Genomic DNA, 27,315 nt, shown 5'->3' with positions numbered 1-27,315 from the left:
GGGAAGGCAGGTGGATCATTTGATATTCAACCAGAAATGCTCAAATATGGATGTATAAAATATGTTGAAAGTTTATTTTTCACTTGGTTAGAGTATAATAAATTTAGTTTAATCCTTTATCCAAGTGTGAGCAAACAAAGTTTGCGCCTGAAAGTATCTTCAGGACTGGGGTAAGGTGGTACAACACCAGGCAACTTGTTGCAAAGGTGGAGCAAGCTAACATCACTCCTATCTCAGTATCTCCCATAATGCAAAACACATCTCCTTGCGGATATGTATAATGTTATGCATTAAGGGAAGGGCCACTACCCAGACTAGTTTCGACCTTTATTGAGGTCTCTTCAGTGGAAGCCAGGCCCAAGTGGAGATACCAGGCAGAAGCATTAACAATGTTGGCATGTAGACCATTATAATATTGAGGTTTACTGTTCATTTTGAATGCTTATCGCCATGATTCTGTCACTATGGTTAATTATTGTAGTGATTAACTTTCCAACTTTTTATGAAGCATTATTGCAACACCTGACTCACACTTCTTTTGTCATCATCATCATCATCACAAATTCCTGCCATGTACTCTCAAGGGGTGTACAGGATATGATAGTACTACATGAAAAAAATTACATCATTATTAATTTCCTATCTACAATTTTCCTCCAAATCAGTCTGTTACTTGTCAACACTCGAACATTATCAGATCTTATATTTCTATCGTCTAAAGCACTTTGTACCGTATCAATCCACCTATATCTTGGTCTTCCTCTGGGTCGTTTTGCTGCCAACCTGGTAGAGAACACTTGTTTTGCTAATCTTTCTTCGCCCATTCTGTTTAAGTGACCATACCACCTGAGATTAGCTCTGCTAATGCATTCCTGGATGCTGACAATGTCAAGTTCTTTCCTAATATCCTCGTTTTTAATATGATACTGCCATTGATGCCATCTGTTCATGCCTATAAACTTTCTCAGGACTCTCATATCTGTGGTCTCTAGTCTTTGGTCAAGTGTTTTACTTCTGACCCAGCTCTCAGATCCATAAGTTAAAACTGGTTTGAACACTGGTTGTGCACAGCTAATTTAGTGTTCCGACTAATTTCTCTCTTATTCCATATGAATTTATTCAATTGACTTCGCACCATACCAGCTTTGCTGATTCTGTTGTCTATTTCTATATTTAATTTACCATCTTCAGTAAAAATCGTGCCTAAATAGCTGAAATGTTTTACTTGTTCCACAGGTTCTGAATTCACAACACAGTTGACATTTTCAATGATTCTGCCTATTTTCATTGTCTTTGTCTTTTTATTGCTGACCTTCATACCATATCTATTACAACAGCTATTCAATTTAGTCAGAGAATCTTGTAGACTTGTAGCGGATTTATTTAGAAGTATAACATCATCCGCATAAAGCAAAGAGCTGACATTAACATCTCCAATTTTGATATCATGTTTAATACCACTTTCCTTCATAATGTGATCCATATAGATAATGAATAACAGAGGAGATAATGTACATCCTTGTCTCACACCAGATTTAACATTAAACCATCTTCCTGTACTTCCTTCAATTCTAACTGCTGACTTACAACTCAAATAAAGACTAAGTATTGCTTGATATAATGCCCCATTGACACCATATAACTGCAGCGTATTGAATAGCTTCTCTCTTGGCACTTTGTCATATGCCTTTTCCAGATTGACAAAACTTAAATACAGATCTTTGTTATATTCCCATGCTCTCTCGACTATTTGTCGTAAAGTGAAGATCTGATCCTGACAGCCTCTATTTGGCCTGAATCCAGCTTGTTCTTCACCAAGCTTTTCTTCCACAATTCTTCTCAACCGTTTCTCAAGTATACTTGCATAGATCTTGCCAGGAACACTCAGTAGGGAAATACCTCTGTAATTCTCACATGCAGTTTTATTTCCCTTTTTATATATGGGTACTATGAGAGCTCTACTCCAATCATCAGGAATTCGTCCCTCTGTCCAGGCTTTCTGAACTATGCAGTCAAGCCACTGTAAAGACTCTTATACCACCACACTTCAGCATTTCTGGTCGAATATCATCTACTCCTGCTGCCTTTCCACATTTCAAGCCTTTGATGGCTTTTTCTACTTCAAGTATGGATATGTATTCCTGACTGCATGCCTGGTCAGCATTTTTTACCACTGTGCTGTCATCACTGCTTGTTTCATTTAGCAGTTTTTCAAAGTAATTACTCCATACTTCAAGGATATCTTTTTCTCCTGTTTTCATGTCACCTTTACCATCTCTAATTCCTTTTATAACACTCTTTCCTCCATTTTTAAGCTTCTTCAACAACCTCCAGAATATTTTGCCACCTTCTTGATATTTATTTTCTATATTCTTTCCAAAGTCCTCCCATGACTTTTGTTTAGCTAGTTTTACACAGTGTTTAGCATTCTTGCATTTGTCTCCATATTCTCTAAGAGCACAAGCTGACTTATTTGACAGGAACTTTTGGTATGCTTTCTTCTTTTCCTTCACTGCCTCTTTAACTTCCTGTGTCCACCAGGGAGTTCTGATTTTTTTATCCTTACAGACAACCTCACCACATGCCTCTCTGGCAGAATCAATCAATGTTTTCTTTAGAGTTTGCCACTGAATCTCCAAAGTTTGATTCCTGTTCTCAAACTCTTTCATTTTTTCTTCAATAATTTTTGTGTATTTTAGTTTACAGCTCACATCTGAGAGCTACTCAACTTTTATTCGCTTTAAAACTTTCTTACATGTTATTCTTTTCAATATGAAATTCAATTTTATCCTGCTCAAGACTAAATAGTGATCACTTCCAATTTCAAATCCTCTGTACACTCTGGTGTCCTGCACCAGGGAGAAAACATCACTATCAACAATAACATAGTCAATGAGACTTTTCTTATTCCTAGCCTCTTCTCTCCATGTGAATTTGTGCACATTTTTATGTTGGAACATGGTGTTAGTAATAACCAGTCCATGTCCTGAGCAGAAATCCAACAGATATTTGCCATTATTATTAGCTTTGCTCTTTTCTCCAAATTTTCCCAAAATATTTTTGTATGTCTCACAATCATTTCCTACTCTGCTATTTAGATCCCCAACAAGGACCAACTTTTCATTTTTCATTGTGTCAGTTGCTTTTTCTAAAGCCTCAAAAAATTCCTCCACTTCTACCTTAGTAGAACCTTCTGCGGGACCATAGGCACAAATAAGTCTCATTGTCCAGTTCCCCATTCTCATATTTGCCCACATTACTCTACTTGAGACTGACTGCCATTCAAGAAGATTAGCCTCGTATTTTGTGTTGAATACTATGGCTACTCCTTCTTTTCCTTGATTGTCATTGCCTGAATATAACATTTTGTATTTATTGCTCAGAAAGATCTCACCAGTTTTTGTCTTTTTTGTTTCAGTCACCCCTATTATGTCGATCTGGTACTTATCTAATTCCTCAGCTAGCTCCATTTCTTTGTCATTCAGGCTTCTTATGTTGATAGTACCGATCTTTAACTCTGGTGATGTTGAGTTGGGGTTTATTTTCAGATTTGTTCCAGTAGCTGACTTTTCGCTGTTCGCCCTGGTTCCCTGGCGAAAACAACGGTGGCCTTGTTTAACCGGGCAACGCCCCAGCCGGCACTAAATTTTGTCCTGTTGTACCATCATTCTATATTTTGGTTTAACCAATAAGAATACAATTTGGTCGGCTAAATCCCAAATTGCCAGCCCATCCTCGTCCGTTCAGTATCCAAGTAGATACCCAACAGGGTGCACCATGAGAAGGTGAGGATTGGACATTAGGTCAGAAGCCCTGGTCGGTTCTCCGCATTCCTTTAAAGGCTATGTGGAGGTCTCCTCTCAGTTATACAGCTTTGACCCTTAAGCACCCCTTCTTTTGTCCTGAATATATTATCCGAAATTCTCCACTCCAGAAATCACCCTGTCCCTCCCATCTTGTCTCACTAATGCCCAAAATGTCTATTTCAAGTCTTTCCATTTCTTTTTTCACATTTTCTATTTTACCTGGTTCTAACAGTGTTCTTGCATTCCATGTTCCAATATTCAGCTTATTTCTTGCCTTCATTTTTGAATAACTACCAGGATTTCGTTGGCTGTCGACCTGAGAAGCCTGGTTACTTCTCCTGCCGGGCATGACTCCTTCAGTGAAGGCTCCATTACCGATCTTGACTTCATTTTTAACTTCCATTGCTGCTTTTACTTGGGAATGTAATGTGGTGGTTTCCCCTTGCCTTCCACATCGCAATATTATAACATGTATGCTACAGGAGGTTAATACAAGTAATGCTGCTGCCCAGTACTATAACTATTAGTGGTTAGTTGAAAGAGGAGGAAACACCCCTAGCCCTCGAGTACTCTAATAGCTTCAGGGAGAATGGAGGACCTCCTCCTGGGGTTAGTAAGCAAGAAAAGAGACAGGCAGAAAGTTTTAAGTAAAGAATCCTCATTAGGAAGAATGTTAGTATGAGGGTAGAGAAGCAGGAAGTGGAAGAGCTAGAGAAAAGTATGACCAAAAGCTTTGAAATAGATCATACTTAGCTCTGGGACTTTGGGTTAGCCATGCCCATACCTGCAAGTCATAAGCCCCATGGGGACTTAGTAAGGATGGCAAATTAAAAATGGAAATAAACAACAAAATAAACAGAAATGGAATAAGAAATTAGTAAAATACTAAACTAACTGTATACAACACTACTAAAACCAATTTTAACTTAGGGATCTGACAGGTGGATTAGAAGCAAAGTAGTTGATCAAATGAATTCTGAGAGAAAAAAAAAATCAGGAGAGTGAACAGATGGCATCAATGAGAAAATCATATTAAAGATGAAGATATTAGAAAGAATTTGACATTGTTAGCATTCAGGAATGTGAGAAGAACTAATTTCATGTGGAATGGTCACAAAAACAGAACTGTAGAGAAAAAAATCCAAGTCTGGATTTGTGCAGTCAAATAACAGATTAATTCCGAAGAAAATTGTCAATAGGAAATCAGTAAAATATAAGCTTTCTTGTTGTACTACAGTATCCTGTAAGACTCTTAAGAACATCAACAGGAATTTGATGATGATTATGAAAAGCTTTTCTCTCGGCACTTTGTATCTTTTTTCGAGGTCTATAAAACATAACAACATGGATATCCTTGTTACATCTCATGATTTTTAAGCTATACGAGATGTGACAATTTCTGGAATGTGCCTGTAAAAAACCTGCATTAGGAACTATAAATTAGTGGCTACTGTCGCCTTCGAAGTAGTCCCCTTGTCCATTTATATGCTGGTTTAGATGGTGTTCCCATTTCTGGAAACTGGCCTGGAACTCTTTTTCCAGAATACTCTTGAGTTCCTTTACCACATTACATGGATATCAGTGATGCCAGAAAATCTTCATCCTTTTAGCACAGCCAGAAATCACAGGGAGCTAAGTCAGGTGAATAAGCAGGATGACCTAATTCGGTAATTGATTTTTCTCACGATGAGCGCATGGCTTGCCGCATTGTCATGATGGATGATCCACTTCTCAGGTCACAATTCGGTTCTTTATCTCCGAACAGAATCTCGTAATCTTTCAGCACCTCTAAATAGCATTCTTGGTTGACCATTTGTCCCTGTGCAATAAATTCATAGTGGACTATCCCACTGTGATCAAAGAAACACACAGCATGGTCTTGAACTGCGAACATGACATGCGTGCTTTTTTCGGATGCGATGAACTCGGGGTTTTCCATTGCATGCTCTGCCGTTTTATTTCAGGATCGTACTGGAAGCACCAGGTTTCGTCACCCACAATTATTATCAAAAACGTGTTATTGGCAGAAGGATCAGTCACAACTTGAAGCCGCCACTGTTTCTGTTCATCCGTCAAGATCCAAGGCACAAACTTCACAGAGAAATATTTCGCACACCCAACTCTTCAGTTTTACCCTGATTGTTTCTCGATTCACTTGCAATTCATCAGCCATTAATTGCACACTTAACCGTCTGTCAGACCGTACCAAATCTCACACTGTTCACATTTGCATCCATCATTTATGTTTTTGACTGCCCACTTCTGAGATCGTTGTTCACACCTTCTCACCCACCTTTGAATCTCTTATGCCACTTTTTCAGAGCATCCACACAATATGCCACTTTCAACAGCTCCAATGTTTCAGTAGCTGTTTTGCAGATTTCGACACAAAATTTGATGTTAAGATGCTGCTCCAAATTTCGATCACACATTTTTACGCCAAAGTTACATGCAGATCTCTATTGTTTCTGCAATAGCCAACTAGCAAATGGCTCTATCAGCTTGAGGTGTATGTATGTATTAGTTAAACACATAAAGACAATTACTCAAGTGACCCCAACCAAATCACCAACAGATGACACTATGCAACCGTTCTGGGAATTAAATTGTCACACCTCGTATGTCAATCTGATCCTGATCACCACTATCTGACCTGAACCTAGCTTGTTCTTTCTTAGTGCAACTATTTTCAGTGATTTTTTGAAGTACGTTTATATAAATTTTATCTTGAAAACACAGTAAACAAATTCTTCCATTGCTTTATTTTCTTTATAATAGATGTGTATTATGTATTTATGCTAGATATATACAGAACTCAGCTTTCTAAATTACTCCTGCAATACTATACATCCATATTTGAATAGTCAACTGTTCCAACTGCTTTTCCATATTCAGCTTCTTCTTCTTCTTTTTTTTAAACATCTAGTATTGATATCTACTCTTGACTGCATTTTTCTTCAATATTTTCTACCACCAGCTCATCAAAGCTTTTTTTCAACAAACTCCAGACTATTTTGCCACTTTCATGATGTTAATTTTCAATAGTCTACCATAAGTCTTCCAGTGACTTTCGTTTAGCTGCTTTTATGCACACAACTTAGCTTTCCTACATTTTTCTTTATAGTCTCTGAGGACATCTGCTGATTTAATTAATAGGAATTACTAATATACATTTAAATTATGTCTTTAGCTCTGTAAGTGCACCATGAAGTTTGGATTTTTCTATCCTTGCAAACAGCCTCACCGCATGCTACTCTTTCTGAATAAATCAATGTTTTTTTCTGCATTTTCAAGTGACCCTTCAAAGGTTTAGTTCTTATTTTCAAAGTTTAATTATTTCTCCATGGTGGACACAGGAAGTTATAGAGGCAGTGAAGGAAAAGAAGAAAGCATATCAAAAGTTTCTGGCAAATAAGTCAGCTTGTGCTCTTAGAGAATACAGAGACAAATGTAAGAAAGCTAAACACTGTGCAAAACTGACTAAACAAAAGTCATGGGAGGACTTTGGCAAGAACACAGAAAATAAATATCAAGAAGGTGGCAAGATATTCTGGAGGTTGTTGAAGCTCAGAAATGGAAAGAGTGCTGCAAAAGGAATTAGAGATGATAAAGTTGACATGAAAACAGGAGAAAAAGACATCCTTGAAGTATGGAGTAATTACTTCAAAAAATTGCTAAATGAAACAAGCAGTGATGACAGCATAGTGGTAAAAAAACAGTGACCAGGCATGCAATCAGGAATATATATCCATACTTGAAGTAGAAAAAGCCATCAAAAGTCTGAAATGTGGAAAGGCAGCAGGAGTAGATAATATTCGACCAGAAATGCCCAAGTATGGAGGTATAAAAATCTTACAGTGGCTGCACTGCATAGTTCAGAAAGCCTGGACAGAGGGACGAATTCCTGATGATTGGAGTAGAGCTCTCATAGATTCAGATATCTCATAGAACAAGATAGATTCAGGCCAAATAGACACTGTCAGGATCAGATTTTCACTTTACGACAGATAGCTGAGAAATCATGGGAATATAACAAAAATCTGTATTTAAGTTTTGTAGATCTGGAAAAGGCATGATAAGGTGTCAAGAGAGAAGCTATTCAAAATGCTACAGTTATATGGTGTTAATGGGGCATTATATCAAGCAATACTTAGTCTTTATCTGAGTTGTAAGTCAGCAGTTAGAATTGAAGGTGGTTTAATGTTAAATCTGGTGTCAAACAAGAATGTATATTATCCCCTCTCTTATTCATTTATATGGATCACATTATGAAGGAAAGTGGTATTAAACCTGATATCAAAATTGAAGGTGTTAATCTCAGCTATTCATCTCAGTTAATCTCAGGTGTGTTAATCTCAACACAGGGAATCTTTGCTTTATGCGGATGATGTTATACTTCTAAATAAATCTGCTACAAGTCTACAAGATTCCCTAACTAAAGTGAATAAATGTTGTAATAGATATGGTATGAAGGTCAGCAATAAAAAGACAAAGACAAGGGAAATAGGCAGAAACTGAAAATATTAACTGCATTGTGAACGGAGAACTTATAGAACAAGTAAAACATTTCAGCTACTTAAGCACAATTTTTATTGAAGATGGTAAATTAAATATGGAAATAAACAACAGAATCAACAAAGCTGGTATGGTAGGAAAGTTAAATGAATAAATTAATATGGAATAAGAGAGAAATTAGCCAAAACACTAAATTAGCTGTATACAAGACTGTTCGAACCAATTTTAACTAATGGATCTGAGAGCTGGGTTAGAAGTAAAACACTTGACCAAAGACTAGAGATCGCAGATATGACAGTCCTGAGAAAGATCAGGAGCATGAACAGATGGCATCAATGGCATCATATTAAAAATGAGGATATTATGAAAGAACTTGATATTGTCAGCATCCAGGAATGGATTAGCATAGCTAATCTCAGGTGGTATGGTCACTTAAACGAATGGAAAAGGAAAGATTAACAAAACAAGTGTTCTCTGCCAGGTTGGTAGGAAAAAGACCCAGAGGAAGACCAAGATATAGGTGGATTGATACAGCAAAAAGTGCCTTAGAAGACAGAAATATATGACCTGATATTATTGGAGTCTTGACAGGTAACAGAGTGATTTGGAGGAAAGATAAGAAGTTAGTAATGATGTATATTTTTCATGTAGTACTATTATCATATCATATCCAGATCATTTCCTGGAAGCAACATTGGCAGCGACCACAATATGGTCATCACAACTGTGAATATGAAAATGAGGGAAATATTACCTACAAAATCAACTTGTAAAAGATATAATAAAGAAAAATTAAAAGAACCCCAAATAAATACACTATATAAATGCAAATTAAAACAAATTTTTGACACAAGCTTCAAGAAATATAATAATATTGAATCTAAAACCAAATACTTCTCACAAAAGATAACTGAGACAGCTGAAGAAATTCTTGGATACAAAAGGAAAGTCAATAAACCATGGATAACCAAAAATATTTTGGACCTATGCAATGAAAGAAGACTTTGAAATTTCATATTAATAGCAGTGATAACAGAGAACAGTATAAAAATATTACTAAGATTATTAAAAAAGAAATCAAATATGCTAGAAACTTATGGATATCAGATGAATGCAAAAATATAGAAGAGAACTTAAATAAAAATAATTCTAAAAGTGCTTTTCAAATTATCAATAAATTAACCAAACCTTTTACTGCAATTAATTGGAGCATTGAAGATTCAGATGAAACTTCAATGCTCCAATTGAAGCATTGAATTTTGACGGACAACCAGAAAATAGTTGATAGAAGGAAATGTTACACAACCAAGCTTTTTCAAAAGGACCCTCAACTGACTAATATTTTGGATGGAATTTTGCTAGGAGGTTCGGAGATTACCCGATATTAAAAGAAGAAGAAGCCATTGCAGCAGTTAGCTCCTCAAAAATAGGAAAATCACAGGGAATTGATAGTGTTACAATGGAACTAATACATGAAGGAGGTGATGACATCATCATAGACACCTTGCTAAATTTATTCCAGGATGTATGGAACACAAAGACTTGACCTTCTGATTGGCAGACTTCTGTTCTTGTACCTATTCCATAAAAAAGGAAACAGCAATAAATGTAGCAACTACAGAACAATAAACCTTATTAGTCATCCAAGCAAAATCCTGCTAAAAATACTATTGTTAAGAATCGAAAAGAAAATAGAAAGTAGATTATCAGATGAACAAGCAGGTTTCTGGAAGTCCAGAAGTACAATCGACCATATTTTTACGATACACATACTAAGTGCAAAATATATAGAACATAACAAAATAATCTGTCACGAGGTATTATGGAAAATTTTAGAACATTATAGTATTGACAACAAAATCATTAGGATTATTAAATCTCTTTACTCCTCATCTGATATGAGAAATGAAATTAAAAATTACAGTAGTGAACCATTCCAGACAGAACAGGGGTGTAAGACAGGGCTGCATCTTGTCCCCTCTTCTTTTTAATTGTTTTCTGGAATATGTCATAGATGAAGCTCTTTGTGAATATGACACTGAAATAGTAGTGGCGGATTAAGAATAAATAACTTACGTTTTGCAGATGATATATCGATCTTCTGGTAGAAAGTGAAGAAGAATTACAAGAGATAACCAGCCGCGGTTTCGAAACATTAAAAAAATATGGATTATAAAAACCTACAAAAAACGAAAACAATGATAACCTCAAAATCAGATATTGAATTCTTAAAGATATAAATTGGCAATAAACAAATTGAGAATGTAAACAAGTTCACTTATCTAGGAAGCATGTTGAGTCAAGATGGTCGCTCAAAAACCGACATTAAATACCGAATTGCTAAGGTAACCGTGGCCATGCAGAAGTTAAAACCATTGTGGGGAGATAACAGAATAGCAATCACAATCAGACTAAGACTAATTGACACCTTGGTGAATTCTATCCTCTTGCATGGTTGTGAGGCCTGGACTTTATTGAGGAAAGATGAGAGGAGACTCCTGTCTTTTGAAATGAAAACTTACAGAAGACTTTTGAGCATTCCCTACACCGCTCACGAAACCAATGAAAACGTCCAAAAACTGATAGATTCAATAGATGGGAGAAAAAGGGAAAACATTCTGATAGTCATCAGAAGACAGATGAAATGTTCGGACACGTGGAGAGGGCTAATGGCATTCCAAAGCAAGCACTAGAAGGAATCGTTCCGGGATCGAGGGTTAAGGGGCCGACCTCGATTAAAATGGACTGATAACATCAAAAAATGGACAAATTCTTCCCTTTATCAACTGACATCAAGAACAAGAGACCAAGATGATTGGAGGAGGCTAACAAAGAATATCATCTACCAGCCATGAGTGACCCAAAGGTCCATTTAAGAGTATGCGAGAGAAGAAGAAGACTATCATATCCTGTACACGCCTTCAGGGTATATATCAGGAATTTGATGATGATGAATCATTTCTCCAATAGTATTTGTATTTTTAAGTCTACAGTTCATCCTGAAAGCTGGCTGACTTCTTTTTAATATGCTCTTGCATATTTTTGTTTTCAATATGACATTCATCATTTTTATGCTGCTTAAAACTAAATGGTGATTACTTCCTATTTCTGATCCCATGTAAAGTTATATCCTCAACTAGCACAAAGATATCAATATATCAAAAAGGTATGAAGGTTACTATAAGATGGTAGCTTGGTAAAATCATTATGCAAATGTGATTAAATGCCTTGAAAATAACAAAAGCAACCACGAGTTTCTCCACACTTTTCTGTGGCTTGTGTCCAGATGTGGATAAAGTTAGCTAGGAGATCAGCTGTGGAGAAGAGTAGCAGAATCCATATCAGTAATAACCAGTGCTTTTTTTAGGATGAGTACATAATGGTACAGTGTACTGGCACATTATACAGTGACTTGTACATATAGGAATACATTATGTTTCTAATTACACTAAATAATCTATTTTTCATTAAGTAGAAGTAACTGATTACAAGATTACCAAATACAAGATTTTTCATTAAATACATCAAATATGTTGACTGTGTCTGTGCTCTTTTTAGTGATACAATAAAAATTTACTTTGTTTTGCTTGCAAATGTGCAGCATGGTGCTTGTAGGAGAAAATATGTATCACTATATAGAGTCATTTCCATTCTAGTACTGAACTACCAATATATATACATATATTGGATACACAAACAGAAAACACTAGACAAATTCTCCCCTCCTCTCTGAAGGTCAAGTACAACACAAGTTAATTTGTCTCTTCTCCTGATCGACGTGCTAAGTAAATCATTTTACTAGGTTTTATCTTACTTTTGCAGATGTTCTGTTCATTGTAATACAAAAAAGTGTTGAATCATAAAGTAAAAGAACTCTTTCATCTTTTCCCTTTTTACAGTTAAGAGATTAAAAACAAGTGAGAAAATGAATGAAGAGTTAACTACAGAGGCTGTGTCAGAGACTGTTTTTGTTCATAATAGTATCAGCATCCAACAGCAAAGAATGATTGGCATTAATGATTGGTCAAGTTGTTGGAAGTTTTTCCACTTGGTTATACTGTAAATTAAAGAGGGCAAGAAATTATATTCTTGGTTTAATCCTTTATCCAAGTGTAAGTAAACAAAGTTTGCACTTTCAGGACTGGGCAACTCATAAAGAAGCTAATGACTTCACATCACTTGCTTTAGTAATTACTCATTAGCTTCTTTATACAAGTTGCCCAGTCCTGAAAATAGTTCAGGTGCAAATTTTGTTTGCTTACACTTGGATAAAGGATTAAATCAAGAATATAATTTCTTGGCATCTCTAATTTATGGTCAAGTTACTGGACTGTTGATCAAATAATTGCTTCTGCAAGAAGTATAACTGGCTAAATTATCAAAATAAGAGGCCTGGTTGCAGGACCATTGTGAAGGTATATACCACCCCTGCATTCAAGAGTTCACTTATGAAAAATACGACTCTCTAACATAGGATTGCTTTGGTACTGAATGGGAGTTCCTGCTTCTAGTCTCTAATGAGAAACAACCAGTGCAAAACAGCTGTCAGGCCAGTGAAACCTTTATCGAATTGTACTATTACTCATGTCTTTTAAGTAGTACAAGTTCAGGCAACTCCAATGACAGGGATTGTATTCTCATAAGCTCTATGATCAAAATTTTGAAACGTCTGAAGCTATATATTCAACTTTAAAATAATGTTAGATCTTTAATATCCACTATTTCTATATGTATTTTATAAAAAAAAATTTAAAGGTGTTTTTTAATGGTTGAGATACAATTTTGCAGCTCTGTAAGCCAGTTCCTAGGCTCTGCTTAGTAGTTTATGACCCTGCTTGAATGTGCATCATATAAACAAATGGAAAGAGCTCTTGGAGTGGAAAAGAAGAAGTGCCTAAGGAATGAGAAAACAATGAAGTTGCCTATTTTGACAGAGACAGATAATAACAACTATGATATTTAAGAAAGAAAAGTTATTACCCTATGAAGTAATCGAATAGGTAAAGACTTTTTTCAGTTTTCTTTTGATATTCTTTAAATCTTCAATTTTTCTTGCTAGCAAAGAATGAATACCAGCACCTACTGTTTTACGAAAAAACAACTGGTGATAACTAATGATCATTATTTTCAGAAATACATAAGTGAAAGCAATACTGCAACAGCCTGATGGTTAAATTTTATCTTCCATGTTAGGAACAGGATAAAGGTTTGCTTCCATGCTGTTGACTATATGCCAGATGAGTGAAAGCATGCAAAGGCGATATAGGATGGATGTTAATCCTGGAGTACGAGCTTTTAGTACAACTGGAAGGATACCATTTTGTCCAGGGACTTAATTAGTATCAAAACAAATGAGTACTAGGCTGATATCTTTCTGGCAATAGATTGGGGCAGGCATACTGAGAATTAAAGCAAAATATTGATGCCAAGAGGGACACCTTATCTTAAGGAGACATAATCATTATGCCATCAGTATGAGAAAGAGTGGGAAGAGGAAATGTAAAAGGACAGAAACTGGCTGGGCAACTTAATCAGAGAGAAAGTTCTTTATTAGGATAAGATAAAAGACATTAAAGGAATACAGTAAGCATCAACATAGCAACTCATGGAAATGTAGTTGTAGTCAATGTCATTCAGGATTGGAATGTAATGACATGTTTTCTATAGCTCCTTCTTGTGTTCCATTTTAGTTTTAATATTTAAATCATAAATAAATTTCTTAGACTGATGATTATTACTCTAATTTACATATCAAACCAAAATCAATTACTTACTTTTGTACTTCAGCTTCAACTGCTGATGCTGCAGATACTGCTTTATCATAAGCTGGAAACAAATAGTACATAAAATAAACAAGAAATAACTTCAGCTGTGGACACACCTATCCATAAGCAGAAAACAAAAATCCATAAAATAAACGACAAGAAGAAATATTACCAATTAATGCGAATTTAAGTACGCGAAACTTAGCAGTAATAATGAAATTATTTTCTCAATAAACATTTTTACTTCTGATATGTTGGCTATGCATAACTGTATATTTTTTTTAAAAAAAATTATAATGTATAGTCAATGTTAATTACAATAACTTTAATACTTCAAATATTTTAATAAAGTCAAATTGCCATCATTAGGAAACAGTAAAATATGACATGTTCACAAAGGCATTACTGCCAGATAAATGAGAATGAAGCGTGGTAACCAAAATTGAGCCTAAATTCCTAAATAGACCTTAGTGAGTTAAAATGGGTGGTTTGGTGGAAGTTCTGAGGATGAGTGCTTCCTTGGGATCTGCAAACAAATTTGTCGAGGTTTGGCAAGTTCCGTAAGGCTAAGGCAGATTAGAAATAGCCTCTCATATAATAAAAATAATGAGGGACAACTACCATTAGGGATAATAACTTAAAATAAACCAAATTAATTAATCAAAGTTTTGACATTCATATTAAGGAATAGACAGACATATCTACGTACAAAGAAACAAGCTACATTACAATACAGAGTACAACAAAGCACTCTGGTTAATTGTTGATCCTATAAGCGTGACCTGTGGTAAGGAAAAAAAAATGGTACTCATCAAAGATAGTGTCCTGTTTTTTTACATAGTAGGTAGCTGGAGAAAAAGTTAATTGGATTATCTGCTAGTTTTAATAAAATACACTGATTTAATGTTAGCAGCATTAGTGGTCATTTAACACTTATTACTGTAATAATGCATCTGGGGAGCGAGGAAACTTGAATAAGTTTTTGTAGCGATGGTGGTGAGGATTTAACCACCTAACCAGCCTTGACATGTATACATGCCATATAGTCCCTCCATATGGTTGTTTACTGAACTACCAAATCTATACAGTAGCTGTTTATTATTGGTCAGTTATTTATACTGCATAAACAAATCCTTTTCCCCTCTCCTTGTAAGTTTTTTTTTTAATGCTATCATATAAATTCACTTATGCATGTCTAGAATTATAGGATCACATGCTATCTGCTCCATTGAGCAAATTACAGGACATACATATCACAAATGTTAATTATTAATAATTCATTTGTAAAGACTTTATTTTTCACGTTGGTTAGACATAACTGGTAATTAAATTTACGGAATTTAATCCTTTATCCAAAGTGTGAGCAAACATAACTTTAATGCGCTTCTGAAAGTATTTCGGCAATGTCACATTGCCATCTTCGGGAACATTAAAGATATGGTATGTGCACCAAGGGTAACTCGTTGCAAAGGTGAGGAAGCAAGATACCAACACTCCTATCTCAGTATCTCCTATAATGCTAAAACACATCTCCTTGCGGGCTAATTTGGTAATGTCTATGGCAGTTAAGGGCTGAAGGGCTCACTACCCATGACTAGTTTCCCAACATTTATTGAGGTCAGTCTTCAGTGGGAGCCAGGCCCAAATTTGTGGAGATATCAGGATACGTGGCCCTTCCCTTAGAGCTGCATGAACATTAGACATATCCGCAAGGAGATGCGTTTTGCATTATAGGAGATACTGAGATAGGAGTGTTGGTAGCTTGCTCCACCTTTGCAACGAGTATGCCCTGGTGTTGTACCGCCTTAACTGCCAGTCACTGAAGATACTTTCAGGCGCAAACTTTGTTTGCTCACACTTGGATAAAGGATCTGAAACTAAATTTATGTATACTGCCTAATCAAGTTTGGCCAAAAATAGGACAATTTCAACATCTTTCTCTAAGGGATCCAGAGTAAATTATAAAAACCAGGGTAGGCACACCAATTGGCAATTCCTATAGGTAGAGATGACCTGCTAAGGGATGCTTCTACCTGATATCTCCACTATCGGCCTGGCTCCCACTGAAGTACAGGGTCATATTTTTGGTAAGGATTCCTTAGTTCTTTTTGTCAGAGGTTTTGGATGTAGGCCTATACACGGCATTGGTGCTAGTCTTTATTGTGGAGGAATAGACTATCCTTGTGAAAGTCTTACAGGTTCCTTTCTTTCTTTAAGTAATAATGTCTTCGAGTTTTACCGATTGGGTAAGAACCCTCGGGTTCGAGGATTGATGCTAATTCCATTGAGAAGAGGACATTTGCGAAGACTGAGCAGATTAACTATGTCGGGGCAGACAACATTTCTAGTGTTTTTATCACCCCATATTGTTGTGAGGGGGGGTGGGGGTTTCAAGTTGTATGCACTGAACGTATGCAACTAGAGAAAAATTCACTGAAAGGAGTCGAGTGGCAGGGACAAATTTTTCATCCTTCGTTGTGGTAGGAAAGTCTTTCCAAACAGTGTAAGAATAGCCATCGTTTCACCAATTGAATATCTCGAAGAAGACACTGACATCATCACTAAAGTCTTCTCGAAATGGGGAGCCGTGCGGGATATGAAGAGAATTGGCACGGACGCTGACTTCCCTCAATGGAAGTCAGGAGAAGTCACTATTTGGCTTCGTCATGATGAAGGCATGAAATGTCCGAATTTCGTCAAAATATTTGGCCACATCGGCTCAGGGTAATGGTTAGCTCCACTCCTGGCATAAAGCGACAATGCTTTAAGTGCGGTGCCCTCAACGCATCTCGGGGCTCCAGTGCACCTTAGAAAATGAGGAATGTCGCAACTGCCTTACAACGGGCCTTCCTTGGAGAAATGCCAGTCGGCCTGCTTAAAATGTGGCAACAAGGACCACAAAGTGGACACCTGTCCAAGCAGAAAACCCATGCCGAAAGAACTGGGAGGCACTATCACCAGCAACACTCCAACACTCAGAAAACAATATCAGTGGCATGGAGCAGAACGACTTCCCAACAGGGCAAGATCTGCACATGACAAGGGCAGCAACAAAGGAACTAATACCGCCACATCGCAACACTTTCTTAAGCCAACAGAGAAACCTACAGCCTAAAACTGTAGAAGCAGCCAGGAAAGACTCAAAGCAGGAGGAACCAGCCAACGACCAAACCGCCACCATAGAAATTAAACAGAACCACCAGCAAGAAGGTATCCCCTAGCATCCAGGGCACCTCTGAAAAAATAACTAACAGCAGAAGAAACAGTATGAAATGGAAACTTCACAGTGTTACAGAAACCATATAAAAAGTTGCCAGGCAGCCCTGAAGAAGGGAATCCGCTCTAAAAAAGACCAAAACCAGGGAGTCCCCGTAGTTGAAACCTGGAAAAGTATACAGCAGAACCCACAAAGTACCCTTATGCAAAAGCTGCAATGCACCGATACTGCATCTGCTAACAGGCAGACTTCCCCGAGGATGCGAAGGATTTTACGAAATGGACCATAGACTACATTCGGGGATCATCCAGTACAGCCGCTCACAGCTGGAAAACCATGCCTAAAGTGGTAAGTGCACCAGTGGAATGATATCGTTTGTCGAAGACATAGACGAAATCACTCCAGAACAAATCGAAGCAAGTTTATTGATGCAAAGGATGACGTGGGAGCAGCATCTGTACAGCAGGCTCTAGGAATGCTAAACTACTAACCTCAGAGATAAGTTATGCATGATCACATCCTTAGTACCCACAACAACAGAAAGCAGGAGGACTTTCAAGTCCTGCCTAACTTCACGCTGACAAGTCAAGTCGACTTGTTGCATACAGCAGCCGCAAGAGGGAAAAAAAAAAAAAAAAAATTAGGACTTTAGGAACAAAAGTCCTTTTCTTATTTTGTTCTCTTTCAAATTAGAATTTGTTAGTTCCTTGAAAAGGTCTTTTCCGCACAGGAGGGGGTACCCTGAAGAACCTGGGCAATGCGACATTGCCGAAATACATCGAGGCGGTGCAGTTCCTTAAAGTGGGCTGCATCACCCAGGCCAGGCTCTATCCCCCGCTCTTCTGATCAATTCAGTTTGAAATTCCGAAATTCACCTAGTTTCTTAATAATTCATTTGAAAGTTCTGTCTTACAAATTGGTTATGTGTATAATAAATGTTAGTTTACCAGTTTCCTTTTTCCAAGTGTGTCGCTTCTTTCAAAGTTTGTTTTTCGCCTGAAAGTATCTTTCAGGACTCGGGCAGTCATCTGAAGAGGTGACAACACCAAGGGCAAAGCTCGTTGCAAAAGAACGGATGGAGGGAGATAATGTCGGAGACTCCTATCTTGGTGTGGGCATCCTATAAGTCAGGCCAAGTAGATCGACTGAGGCCTCCTTGCGGATATCTACTACTATCCACTCTATCTTTTTCCTCCTCTCTCACTATCCCAGGCTGACTCTCAGCACAACTTTTATTAAATCTAAAGAGGTCTCTTCAGTGATGAAAGGCATGAACTCCCATTCGACCTCAACAAAGGTCGAAACTAGTCTGGATAGTGGCCCTTCCCTTAATGCATAACATTAGACATATCCGCAAGGAGATGTGTTTTGCATTATAGGAGATACTGAGATAGGAGTGTTGGTAACTTGCTCCACCTTTGCAACGAGTTGCCCTGGTGTTGTACCACCTTAACCCAGTCCTGAAGATACTTTCAGGCGCAAACTTTGTTTGCTCACACTTGGATAAAGGATTAAACTAAATTTATTATACTCTAACCAAGTGAAAAATAAACTTTCAACATCTTTCTCTAAATCCAGAGTAAATTATAAGAAAGGGTGGCACACCAATTGGCAATTCCTATAGGTAGAGATGACCTGCTAATGCTTCTACCTGATATCTCCACTTGTCTCCACTTGGGCCTGGTTCCCACTGAAGAGACCTCAATAAAGGTCGAAACTAGTCTGGGTAGTGGCCCTTCCCTTAATGCATAACATTAGACATATCCGCAAGGAGATGTGTTTTGCATTATAGGAGATACTGAGATAGGAGTGTTGGTAGCTTGCTCCACCTTTGCAACAAGTTGCCCTGGTGTTGTACCACCTTAACCCAGTCCTGAAGATACTTTCAGGCGCAAACTTTGTTTGCTCACACTTGGATAAAGGATTAAACTAAATTTATTATAATAATTCATTTGCCAGCAATGAAAGCATTTCTACACACAATTCTTCTTTCCTTTACATTTTCCATTCTCACATGGCTCATTAATGAAGGTTCACATATTTACACCATTAAGTAATTCAAATATACCTACCAAATATAGCATTCTTCTTCATTATTGTTTTCTAATATATCCTAAAATAAACACATCTCCCCCCCCCAAGAATTGGTTAGAATTAGAGAATCGTTTTGACATATCGCACCTGACAAAACATAAGTATGAAATTTCTGTGGGACACATCTCTCATCCCATCAGATAATATACTCTCTCATCCCATCAGATAATATACTCTCTCACAGCTATTTACTAGTTACTGTATTCTTTTCACTTAAACATGCTTCATGAATGAAGCATTTATGCTTCAGTCATGTAGTCAGAGAAATCACTGCCATTACATGTTATCCTCATGGTGTTTTGCTAGAAAGTGATAAAATCTCACATGTTTAGTGAAATAAGAAATCCTTTAACTTATAATTTTAAGCATATCTAAAAGATTAAACTACAGTTCTTATTTTAGTTAGACCCATGGAAAATCAAATTAATTCACTTTGTTAAAAATTAACACATGTAAACATGATATTTAAGCAAAAGACATCGATGTAAAAGAGAAATTACAATGTGCTTTATTAATTCTCAGAATATTAATTAAATTTACACATTTAATTAAATTAAATATACTGTAGAACATCTGTATACATATATTTAGTCTACACCTTATGCTTTTAAAGTAAACCTAATGATATCGTTCCACCTCTGTCTTAACCCTTCTCTGACATTTTTGTTTCAAATACAGTAATCCCTGAATTATCCAACCACAGCCGGACAGCAATTTGTTGGTCAGATAATTGAATTTATAATTAGATGGTGTTGTACTAGAAAGTCAGTGACACACACCCTATTCAAGGGTTGGATGACTGAAGATTTCATCATTTGAAGATTGGATAATTGAGAAATCGTTGTACTTACTTTTACTAATTCTTCATCTTTCATTAGTAAATAACTACAAACAATCAATGACACAATTTATTATTCAAAGGAATTGCAAATGATAAACTGTAATAATGTGGTAAAAAACTATATAAAATATATGGTACCTTTCCTAGATAGCTCTGAAGTCTTTTCCATCTCTTTAACTTTAGCTTTATCAGGAGCTGAATTTTTCACTTTTTCTTTCTGTTCTTCCATTTGTTGCTTTAATACTGGTTCTTGTTGTGTTAAACTCTGGATTATATAAAAAAGTAATCTAGTGAATGTCAGTTAATTATAAAAGATATATTATACCAGAAGAATTTTATTACCATCACAGACATTAAAGAAAGATAATTTTAGGAAGTGCACAAAAAGCATCCCTTGTGAAGAAAAGTGAAGAAGTACTGAGAAATTTGGAGGTTAGTTGTAATTTAAAAGGGTCTACTTTACTGATGTTTTTAGTAGTGCTGCTGTTATGGATGAGTTTCAGAGGGGAATTTACACTGTCAGTAGAGTATGAAAGGACTGTACATGAGGGAAAAGAAAGTAAAATGCTATAGACAATGCTACATGTCACATCATATTGCTGATTCCAATCATTTATTCATAGGTTGTTTTATTCATTTCATCAAAAAAATAATAATAATAATAACCTGTTAAAAAACACCTCATATGTAAAAAACTAAATTAAATTATTTTACATGAATTCCTGCCAGCAAGACTAAGCTTATAGTAATAAGTATTGTGAATGAGCTGTTTTTTTTTTTTTTTATTATTATTTTTTTATGTACAAATGTTTTAATTTTTATTTATTTATGTTTTACATAATCCAGAAATCCGGCTATAGTGACCAAATGTGTAATTTTTTTCAAGCCTCTACTAAGAAGGATGGCTGGCAGTCTCATTCCAAAAGTTGAAATTCATCTTCACCTGAAGACAATTACAAACATCCAGGCTCTACAGCAGGATTTGAACCTGTGGCATGCTAGCTGCAGGGAAAGTACTAAAAAGGCAGAACTTAAAAAAGTGAATACTTAGTTGGCACTATCATTCTACAACAACAACAATTGGCAGAACTGATATGCAAATCAAAAGCATACATCATGGCAAATTCACTATATAGAAAGCTATTAAATAAATCCATTTATTTTGCAGAAATAAATTAACAATACTTTATTTTTACTTACTTTAGTACAATAATACTTTTTCTTAATATTTTAATATTAAATTTTGCTTTCTAGAATTTCTGATTAATGTCTGGATTGAAAGTAAACATCATTTGGAAATGTCAGATACAAGAAATTAAAAATTTTTGTTATGCAAAATACTGGTGTAACAAGGCAACAGTGTGAGGTATAATGGGAAAATTGGTATAGAGGGAGTTGGATTTACAGCAATGCTATCAACCATTTCATAGCAAGAAAGCATTTTAATTTCAATGTTCTTACAGCTGTTTAGGATTGAACCAAAAACAAAATGATGATACAACATGATAAATGTCACTCTGGCTGAGACATCACCTGACTAAACAGTGGCACGATGTTTTCATTAGGAAACCAAGAACAACAACAACAGAAAGTCAACTAATGGATTATATTCAACCATTACATCAGCAGAATTTAAGACAGGCAAAATCAACATCAACAGGAAAGAAGTCAGACTGGCACACCTAGAGAAGTAGCATGTTTACATAACTGGTGTTATCAAGACAAAAACAGATGAGATTCTACTCAATAATAAACATAGGATGTTATATTTGGGCAATAGCAATCAGGAGAATGTAGAAGTAACAATAGCATTTATCACTAAACACAAAGATAAACTTCTTGATTGGTAGCAATTCCAAGTAGGGCAATGTGAACAATTTCAAAATGTGGAATTGGAAAATGAAACTTATTTGTGCCTATGATCCTGCTAAACATTCTACTAAGGAAGAGGTGGAGAAATATTTTTCATGTTATAAAAGGTAGCTGACACAAAGAAAAATGAAAAGTCGAGCCCTGTCAGAGATTTTAAACAGGCAGAGCAGGAAATGAATGCCAACCACATAGAAATGTTTTGAAAAAATTTGGAGAAAAGGGCAAAGCTAATAACTGGCAGTATGTGACTGATTTATGTTCAGTACATGGACTAGTCATCACTAACATCGCATTTCAACATGAAGATATGTTTGAATTCACATGGAGTGAAGACATCAAATTAAGAAAAGTCTTACTGCCTACGATAGTGAGGTCTTCACATTCATTTAGGACACAAGAGTATAGAGGGATCTTCGAAACAGGGGATGATCCTCATTTACTTTTGTTGTTTCATACAAAACATCTAAACAGAAGAATTCATATTTCATTACTAAAAATTCCAAATTAGAAGAGTTTATTTTCATCAATTTCAACAAACATTTTCTGTAATACATTTAATATTTAATCCAAACATAATTTAACACACCACAATATCACTAAAAAGTAATGAGGTGTTGCTGTGGGACAGCTTGGTGAATTTGGCATGCTGTAAGTTAACTTCACAGAAAAATTACTATGGATTTAAAAGAAAAGCATAAATTTCAATATTTGCTAGAAAAAAAAGTGAAAATTGTACTCAATAAAGAGAGAGAGAAGTCAAAAAACCAAAGTTAGAGAGATATGAAAATCATCATCCTGAAGAAGTAAATATTAATGATATAAATATTATTAAATAACAAGCAAAAATTAAAACGAAATATTAATTACAAATATTTTGATTCGCATATTAAAATATAATTAAATATTTCAACTGTATCTACATGTTATTTATTCAGAATGAATAGTGCACAGTTATCTCTTAATAAATGGAAATCATCATCATCATCAAATTCCTGGAATGTACCATCAATGAATGTAAAAGATATTAATATTATGTATGTGATAGTACACCATGATCAAGTTTGCATTATTACCAGTTTCCTATTAAAATTATCTTTTAAATCACTAATTTTTTTTTTTTTTGTTAGATCTCCAATATGGTTAAATCAATATTTCTGTCTTCCAAAACACTTTTAACTGCATCAATCCCCAACTAGATTTTGGCCATCCTTTGAGTCTTTTAACTACCATCCTATCAAACAAGTTTGCTAGCCTAACTATCCCATTCGGTTTAACTGACTGTACCATTTTTGATTAGTTCTGCTCACACATTTTTAAATGCTAATAATGTCAAGTTCCTTTATAATACTTCATTTTTAATATGATTCTGCAATGATTCTGTACCCACCTTATTTTTCTCAGAATTCTCATGTCTATGTTTTTGATCAACTGTTTTATTGCTAACCCAATTCTCAGCTCCATAAATTTATGGATTTATTCAATTGAATTGAATTCAATTCAATTCAACAGTTGAATAAATCCATTTATTCAATGGATTTATTCAACTACCAACAGGTATGTTTTCTCTTTTCCAAATTTAATTTGTTACCTTCACTACACCTGACACATTTTACCAATTCTATATAGGTTCACTTCATAATGCAGTTGTGTTTACTGAATTTTATACAAAATTTGTTACTCCAGATGTTCAACTTAGTTAAGGAGTCCTTACAATATGTATTGAATTTATTTAAGTGGATAACATTATCTGCATAAAGTAAGAAGCTGAGATGAATATTTCCAATTGTGATAACAGATTTAATGACATTTGCTTTCATAATGCAATCCATATGGAGGATGGAGATAGCAAGCATCTTTGCCTTATTTATACCTGCTTTTCTAATTCAATTCTAACAACTGATGTACAAGTTAAGGATAAGCTATATATGTATGTATATATATATTCTCTGAATAATATCTTTTTTTTTACACCACAGCATTTCTCTCAGTACCTGATCACATACTTTTTTTCCAAATTTGCAAAACAAAGATTCGTTTTATATATTATAAAATGTTTTAAGCTAATTATTTTTCTTGTAATCAATTGGTTACACATATTTGCATTAACTAACTTACATTACTCTAAACCAATTACTTATCATAACTTTGAAACCATTTGAAATATATTATATTCTACTTGCATATATGAGAAAACTTTTTATTAACCCTAATAAAATAACAGCCATAATAAGTGTTAGTACCAACAGAATATGATAGTAATACTTGAATTTTATTTTGTAACATTGTATTGTGCATTGAATTGTATTGTGAAATATTGTCATAATTATACAAGTTGAATAGTATAATATGTATAATTTGTATACGTGATGTGAATAATAATAATAATAATATTCAAAGGATGGCTTGGTTGGCAGAGTGGTTAGCATATCGTATCCATTCTCCAGTCAAAAGGCTGTGGGTTCGAATCCCGCCGTGGGCATGGATGTTTGTGATTGTCTGTGAAAATAGTGGTGGTGGTAGGCAGTAGATGGCGCTGCCATGGATGGAGAGCTGTAGAGCTGGTGCCCTCCCTCGATGAGTCCTTGGACTCCTTGAAGGTGTTATGTAATAATAATAATAATAATATTTCAATGATTTTTCAAATAATGTCTTCAAATAAAAGTCTGACCCAGTAACTCCTATTTGGTCACTAAGTTTGTTTTTCTTCCATAATTTTTCTTAGCCAATTCTCAAAGTATGCTTGCATAGCGCTTACTCAGAATCCTCTTAACTTCTTCTCATAACTGTACTTCTCATTTAGTTTTATTTCCTTTAAAGATGGATAATATGACAGTACTACTTCAATCACATGGAATTTGACCATTTGACTAGGCCTTCTGAATATGTAATGTAATCATGAAATTTTATATCTCCATATTTGAACATTTTTACCTGAATATTATCTACTCAGCAGCTTTTTTCCATTTCAGGTTTCTGGTGACTTTTCTTTCTCGATCAGCAATAATGATATGTGTTGCACTCTTCCTGTATATTTTCTACCACTGTTCTGTCATTCTCATTTATTAATTATTCAAAGGAATTACTCAGACACCAGAATATCTTTATCTCGGGTTTTCATGTTACCTTTATCAACTTTAATTATTTTTTATATCACTTCCCCCATTTCTAAGTTTTTTTTTCAGTTATCATCAGAACATTTTGCAACCTTCATGATATTTATAATATATCTTCTTACTAGTCTTTGCATGACTTCTCTTCAGCTACTTTTACATACAGATTAGCTGAAAAATTTTCTCTGTATTCTCTCTCTCAGAACATTTGCTGTCCCGAGAACTTTCAATCAATGTAACGTCTTTGTTTCCAGGACTGCCCAAATTTCTTGTCCATGGAGTTCTGATTTTTCTATCTTTGCACACAACTTTATTTCATACTTCCTTTGGCTGAATTAATCAACATTTTCTTTAAATTTTGTCACCAAGTCTCTGGTTTGGTTTTCAAATTCTTTCACCTTTTCTCCAATAATAACTGTTTATTTCAGCTGATAATTTATCTCTAAAAGATGTTCAGCTCTGATTCTTTTTAAATCTTTCATTCATATTTTCTTTTCAATTTTATTCCAAACTAGATGGTGATCATTTCCAATTTCCAATTCCCTGTATCCTCTTGTGTTCTGAACCAGCATGAAGATATTGCTTTCAAAAATAATGCAGTCAAAACCACTTTTCTTCTTTTATGTGTGTTCTCTCGATTTAAATTTATGGTGAAACATCATGTTTCACCATAAATTTAAACTAGTGTGTATCTTAAACATTAATCCAGCACTTACCATTATGAGCTTTGCCCCTTTCTCCAAATTTTCCCAAAATATTTCTATGCGTGTGTGAGTGAGATTCATTTCCTACCCTGCTGTTTAGATCTCCAACAAGAACCTAATTTTCTTTTTTCCTTATGTCAGTTGCCTTCCTTAATAACAGAAAAAATCTCCACTTCTTCCTTAATAGAACCTTCTGTGGGAAAACAAGAATAAATAATTCTTGTCATTCAACTTCTCTTATGAAATATGCCAACATCATGCTAATTGATGTTGCATTCTCTCATTCCAAAAGTTAATCTTGATGTTTAATGTTGACTACTATAGCTGCTCTTTCCTTTTCTTGATAAATAGTACACAAACATAACTTTACATTATGGGATACTAAGGTAAGTGATGTGAAGTCATACCACCTTTACCAGGAGTTGCCCCAGTCCTGAAAATACTTCAGACACAAACTTTGTTTTGCTTACACTTGGATAAGGGATTAAACCAGGTATATAATTTCTTGGTATCTTTAATTTATAACATCATATATTCATGTGATAGTATCTCAAGTATTTTAGTCTGCTTAGTTTCAGTAACACTTATCATGTCAACATGGGGCTTCCCTGATTCTTCTACAGGTTCCACTTCTTTCATTAAAATAGAAGTATCACATTTACTATATTAATATCAATATGGATTGTTCAACAAAACAATCAATGAATGGAAGTTTGAGGATATAGTATCTGCACAAGTGTCACTGATACTGTATGCTTGATAGAAGCAAAATTATTATTATTATTACTGCATGGGCAACTCCATGGATTCCAGAGGCTCATTGAGAGAGATCCTAAACATTATGCCTAGCACTATCCAATATTCACACAATATGTATCATACTTTACTTTGAACTTCCCTAAGAAACCCAGGTGACCAGTGCATAGTTGTTAAGTATACTAATCGTTCAATCACAAAGCAATGAAAAACTAAATTCCTATGATATCCAAGAGCATAAAAGAGAAGAGATTAAAATAATAATAATAATAATAATAATAATAATAAAAACTTCATTTGGCTTTAAACACAATTAAAAGAAAGGATAATATTCAATATTCTTTTGTAATCAATTGTACTGTTTTGGTTTTTATCATAGACCAGGCAGAAACATCATGGAGGACACTTTTTCAGAGTTTTTGTGTGGTCTCTGAGAAAATGAAATAATTCAAAATAACTGTAGGTCAGTGAAGCATTCATTGAATGCACTAATAAAAGGTGAGTATACATGAGCTCTGGAAAGAATTCATCCCCTTTTAAATTGCCAAGGTGATTCTCATGCTGAATACTGCATTCCCTAGCTCGTAGTCATTTTTGAAATAATAGTACTGCATATTTATTATCCTTTCTTTTAA

At 35.2% G+C, this 27,315-nt stretch overlaps 1 protein-coding gene across 1 annotated transcript in view; it reads right to left on the bottom strand.

The window, feature by feature from the left end:
- The window catches only part of glu (structural maintenance of chromosomes 4-like protein gluon), a 384,191-nt gene that overhangs the window by 80,127 nt on the left and 276,749 nt on the right, over positions 1 to 27,315 (bottom strand). The window contains exons 19-20 of the mRNA XM_090413308.1: positions 20,377 to 20,503; positions 14,096 to 14,147 (exon numbers count right to left, since the gene is read on the bottom strand). Coding sequence (XP_090269434.1) covers positions 14,096 to 14,147; positions 20,377 to 20,503 — 179 coding nt within the window. The remainder of the gene's footprint in view (positions 1 to 14,095; positions 14,148 to 20,376; positions 20,504 to 27,315) is intronic.

The sequence above is a fragment of the Typopeltis vanoorti genome, chromosome 24 (genome assembly GCF_054136105.1).
Source record: "Typopeltis vanoorti isolate ZY-2024b chromosome 24, IOZ_Tvanoo_1.0, whole genome shotgun sequence".
Classification (NCBI taxonomy): Eukaryota; Metazoa; Arthropoda; class Arachnida; order Uropygi; family Thelyphonidae; genus Typopeltis; species Typopeltis vanoorti.
Note: the sequence above shows the minus strand (reverse complement) of the source record. Positions and strands in the feature narration are given on the sequence as shown.